Source organism: Diaphorina citri, unplaced genomic scaffold (assembly GCF_000475195.1).
Source record: "Diaphorina citri unplaced genomic scaffold, Diaci psyllid genome assembly version 1.1 scaffold1410, whole genome shotgun sequence".
Lineage (NCBI taxonomy): Eukaryota > Metazoa > Arthropoda > Insecta > Hemiptera > Psyllidae > Diaphorina > Diaphorina citri.
This window is the reverse complement of record NW_007378836.1, coordinates 50,408-55,830: the sequence shown is the minus strand read 5'-3', so window position 1 is coordinate 55,830 and position 5,423 is coordinate 50,408. Positions and strand designations below refer to the sequence as shown.

Below are 5,423 nucleotides of genomic sequence, written 5' to 3'. Positions count from 1 at the left end.
TACGACTTCTAGATCCCGAGATAAATCGATTTAAAAAAATACCGGTAAATCGTGAAGTTTGACGTCACGGCATACGCTGGTATTATAAATATAATATATCAATGGGCAAGTCAAGAAACATAAAATACAATATTTATAGATAGATGTACATTGGTGAACCTAAGTATAAAGGTGCCTGTGGATAATTGAACAGTCATAGTCATTATATTTTCCAATTGAGTGGTCAAGCTCACTGAGAGAGAATGCTGTCAATAATCCTTAGTACAGAGTGATAGGTCAAAACAAAAGTATGAATAAACAGGATTATTATACAAAATTCATGACTCCCGCTTCGTTTGTTTGTGCGCAAGCGTTTCTGCGCATTTTGACGTGAAATCTGACGTCACAACTCTTTGAACTTTTAGAACGGCAATTAAAAATTTAATTTTCGACCTTTAAAATTTATTTTTTCGAAGTGTTGACCTCAGATTCGGATTTTTCACAACTTTTTACGTAGGAATCGATCTTTTGTTAATAATATTTTCCCAATTGCAACTCTTCCATTAGGAATTTTAATTATGTTAAGCATTGGCAGGGGGACGTTAAACAGGGAGATTTTCCCTTGCAAAAGAAATAGCAAAGGTTGATTACGAAGGGCATCCACTCGTAAAATTTGTAGCCAAAACCCAATGTCAGCCCAAAGCAATCACCCTAGTTAAGACTGATTGAGAGGTTGCGGAAAACCCCAACCTGCCGGTCACAAATGTCATTCCCCGCTTAAGTAATACACTACCCTAAATTTTATGAGTTGGACTTGAACCACCAACCTCCAGACTTAAAGTCTTTTCTTCGCCTTTTCCCGTGTTCACGTGGGGTCGACCCTCTCCATCAGCCAGCCCTAGCTAAGGTGAAGACCTCCGTGGCCTAGTCAGGGTATACTAGGTTTGCACGCCGGAGGTTCTAGGTTTGATTCCCGGCGGGGTTGAAATTTTTTTTCAGCTCTGTGCTTGGGGTGAATTCAGCCTCATAAGGATAATTTTATTGAGCTACTTTAATCGAGTAACGACCAGCCAGTCGTTTCGAGAACGACCTTTATACGTTCAGGATAAAATCCGCCCCGGGCGGGAATCGAACCCGCAACCCTCTTTCTACTCACCACAAGTGAGTCCACCACTCCATAGTGACCAGATTACCAAACCACTGGTGAGCCAACTCGTGCCCCACAACCAGAGCTATGTTCTGTCGGGTGATAGCCGATGTGTTCTGAGAGTCGACCAGAAGACACACCTCCCGATAGGTGACTAGGCCCCAGTTCTCCATAACTGGTGAGCCAACTCGTGCCCCACAACCAGAGCTATGTTCTGTCGGGTGATAGCCGATGTGTTCTGAGAGTCGACCAGAAGACACACTTCCCGATAAGTGACTAGGCCCCAGTTCTCCATGGCACCTGAAACGGATGAGAAATTGTGTCACTAGGCCCCACTGGCTCCATTAAAACAAAGATGATAGTAAAAATAATAATATTCAAATCATGGATCATTGTGTCACTAGGCCCCACTGGCTCTATTAAAACAAAGATGATGGTAAAAATAATAATATTCAAATCATGGATCTTTGTGGTAAAGAAGGCTTTTTCACAACTGCTCGCTACTCGATTAAAGTAGCTACTCAATTGTCCTCACGGCATGGATCATTGTGTCACTAGGCCCCACTGGCTCTATTAAAACAAAGATGATAGTAAAAATAATAATATTCAAATCATGGATCTTTGTCGTAAAGAAGAAGGCTTTTTCACAACTTTAGTGACTATCACAGCATTACTAAGACTAAGTAAGTGCTTGATTTACCATTAATTTTTGTCTACTAGTACCACCATCATTCATATCATTATACACGTGTAATGCCGCCACTGGTCGCTACTCGATTAAAGTAGCTACTCAATTGTCCTCACGAGGCTGAGTGCACCCTGAACTCCAAGCACAGAGCCGAAAAAATTTCGACCTCGCCGGGAATCGAACCCGGGACCTCCGGCGTGCAAGCCTAGTGTGATACCCACTCGGCCATGGAGGTTGCTGTAAAAATAAAATCATACGAGGGTCGTTTGATAAGCTGTGAATCAAAGGCTAATAATAGGAACGTAATGAAACTTGGTATACCGTCCTAAAACAAGACATACTTTGCAGTGGCACCTAAATTTGGACTTCATACCAAGAAGAACTATACGAGAACTTATCAAACGACCCGTGTATATGTACCTAAATACTCTACTAAATAGATAAAATGGAAATGTAAGTAAAACATTTTGTATACATTAATGTGATTTGTTTTTGCTAATACTTTCGGACTTTCGGCTTAGTTTCCAAGAGATAGGAACGTAATGAAACTTGGTATACCGTCCTAAAACACGACATACTTTGCAGTGGCACCTAAATTTGGACTTCATACCAAGAAGAAGTATACGAGAACTTATCAAACGGCCCGTGTATATGTACCTACCTAAATACTCTAAATAGATAAAATGGAAATGTAAATAAAACATTTTGTATACATTAATGTGATTTGTTTTTGCTAATACTTTCGGCTTAGTTTCCAAGAGTTATCTAAGATAAGACTATATTTTATCAACAGACAATTAATAGGACAATAAAAAAAAAGTAAAAAAAAAAAATCCTGGTTGAACTGTCTCATTGTCTGTTGATAGGTAGGTGGCCTTATTATGATAGAACTTGGTGGAGAGGTTTTGTGAATAGTCGACCTGTTCCACCAAACAGAACGACTTAGGATATGTATGTAAGGAAAGTCGTGTGATGTTAGCACCAGATTTTTTTTCCCTTTCTATTATTTTCAGCTCACCAACGCAAACAGATCATCCAGCAGCGACAGCCGGTCCAGGGGCGGAATACTCTTGTCCTCCACCGACGGTATGAACTGAGCCAGGGTCTCCCTCGGGTATTTGACTCGATAGTAGCCGACCGTGCCTGGGTTCAGCTTGATCCAATGGCCGGGCGACACGTCAGCACCGCCACCAGGTCAATCTTCGGGAGAGGATACGCAATGTTGAAATAATCCTTGTAGAACGGTAACACTTTGGACGCCACATGCAGAGCAAACTGGCCCTGTTCCCGCTTGCCCACTGGAGTGTACACTCGCACCAGAACCCCGTCACTGGATGTCTCCTCAACGTAATCAAATTCCCCGACCACCACTGCTACGAGATAGGTAGACATGATGGGAGAGGTTTCAAATTGAAGAAGCCGATGACCGTCGGGTTGTGGGGACTCGGATTTGACAGGCTGGAAGAGGAAAAATGAATAGGCCATGAGAGGGGGGAAAAAACTGCTGTCTTTTCATCCCGAAACCGAAGAGAGAAGGAAGATAGGATAGGAGAAAGCCAGCTGTTCTCAGAATGAACCTTATCTGTTACGGGTAAAGCTCAGGAATTAAACCTCCAAAGTACACTTGAAAGGCAGGTGTGTTACCCGCAAAGCTAGGTAACTGGGCTGGCTTGAACTTCAATTTATGCAGGCATTTCGGTGTAAAAATAATGTCACAAGGGCTTATTGGCTCTTAGAGCCTAGCCGGGAGATTATCAGAGACCTCAGCAGTGTGTTCAAATGATCTGGAAATCAAAAAGATATTTACTTATACGTATATTTTCATTTCGTAAATCGTACACAAAAAGCTCACTTTGAGGCTTCGGTGAAGAGGCAAACAGCCCTCAAGGTTAAGTTAAGTTAATAAGAATCAATATTTTTACTTTCCTTATCCTATAGGAAGGAAAGTAATGTAATCGGGTCAAATTTTCGATGGTCATTTTTTAGTGCCAAAACACGTTTTGAGGTCCCTAGAGCCCTAAATCCAAAGTTTCAGCCATTGGTCCGTGTGTGTGTCTGTCTGTAAACTATGCCCTCGGGAAAAAATTTCCTAACTTACTCTCATTAGCTTTCGGCTCCCAGCCCAGCGACTGTCCGGCGGGTTTCAATATTAGTACTCCAAACTGATAGAACAAGTGGTGATACTCCGTATTGGACAGGAGGAGGTCGATCTTCTGCAGACAATTGCATATGGTGATCCAAACGGTGTAGTTGTCCTCGTGAGTCATCGACTGTATCATTTTCAGCACTTCCACCAGGCTTACTTCACCTACTTGTGCCTAAAAAAAAAAAAAAAAAAAAAAAAAAAAATCCAGTTAACCCTTCTAGAAATATCGTTTCGCAACAAAAGTTTGGAACGATAAAACCTAGTATAGGTACACTAAAGCAAGAAACATTGTTTCGCAACAGTTGATCACGGTAGCGGAAATGTTGCGAAACAAATGTTTCGAAGATTGAGCAAAGTTGCACATTGACTGAATCATTTTTAGCATTTCCACCAGCCTTACTTCCTGAACGGGAAAGGAAATTCAGTTAAGCCTAGAACAACTATGAGATTGTAAGGAAAACGAATTCTTACTTCACTTTGTGTGTGTGGATAAAATATCTCGAGAACTGCTGAAGAGTTAGAGAAATTTGGTATGTATGTAGTCTACTGTAGTCTACAAATGTGCAAGTATGCAACAGTGTTGGATACCAACGCGATTACACGAAACTTTTCATTAGGATCGGTGCAGCGGTTGGCGGCATTTCGGCGGTTTTCGGCTCTACTGACCAAACAGTAAGAGATATCGAAAAAGTTATAGATAGGACAAGATCCCCCCCCCCCGCAAAAATACCTAAAACCCCCAAAAAATATTTTTCATTACCATCAGAGTAAAGGTTAGCTGTTTTTTGACCTCATTTTGGCCGTTTTTACCGCTTTATGGCGGTTTTCAGCTCTACTGACCAAACGGTAAGAGATATTGAAAAAGTTATAGGAGAAGACCCCCCCCCCAAAACTATAACTATACCTAAACCTCAGAAAAGCATAATTTAATAGGACAAGGAAAGTCGTGTGATGTTAGCACCAGATTTTTTTTTTCTTTCTATTATTTTCAGCTCACCAACGCAAACAGATCATCCAGCAGCGACAGCCGGTCCAGGGGCGGAATACTCTTGTCCTCCACCGACGGTATGAACTGAGCCAGGGTCTCCCTCGGGTATTTGACTCGATAGTAGCCGACCGTGCCTGGGTTCAGCTTGATCCAATGGCCGGGCGACACGTCAGGGATGGTCACCTGAGTAACCCGGGTGGACATTTCAGCGGAGAACACCTCTTCACTGGGGTTGGCTTGGGTGCAGAACGACAGGGGGACGTACCACAGACTGTCTGACGAGGAGTCTGAAAGAAATAAATGCCGTTTATTTTTTTATTTTTTTTTTAGAGGTTTGACAGAGGGAACTGTAACCTGTAACTGCTATGGTCTTATCGTCCCGAAATCGAAGAGAGAAGGAAGACAGGATAGGAAAAAGCCAGCCGTTCCGAGAACGAACATTATCCCATCAGGATAAAATCCGCCCCGGGCGGAA

At 42.2% G+C, this 5,423-nt stretch overlaps 1 protein-coding gene and 1 long non-coding RNA gene across 2 annotated transcripts in view; both read right to left on the bottom strand.

The window, feature by feature from the left end:
- Window positions 1-1,274, bottom strand: part of LOC113470134 — a 1,582-nt gene extending 308 nt beyond the window's left edge. The window contains exon 1 of the long non-coding RNA XR_003393304.1: window positions 1,136-1,274. This is a non-coding gene — a long non-coding RNA (uncharacterized LOC113470134). The remainder of the gene's footprint in view (window positions 1-1,135) is intronic.
- LOC113470132 (puromycin-sensitive aminopeptidase-like) overlaps window positions 1-5,423 on the bottom strand; it is a 41,505-nt gene that overhangs the window by 12,164 nt on the left and 23,918 nt on the right. The window contains exons 7-13 of the mRNA XM_026828346.1: window positions 4,958-5,235; window positions 3,913-4,132; window positions 3,545-3,598; window positions 3,392-3,396; window positions 3,000-3,272; window positions 2,837-2,967; window positions 1,136-1,426 (exon numbers count right to left, since the gene is read on the bottom strand). Of these exons, the coding sequence (XP_026684147.1) occupies window positions 1,136-1,426; window positions 2,837-2,967; window positions 3,000-3,272; window positions 3,392-3,396; window positions 3,545-3,598; window positions 3,913-4,132; window positions 4,958-5,235 (1,252 nt within the window). The remainder of the gene's footprint in view (window positions 1-1,135; window positions 1,427-2,836; window positions 2,968-2,999; window positions 3,273-3,391; window positions 3,397-3,544; window positions 3,599-3,912; window positions 4,133-4,957; window positions 5,236-5,423) is intronic.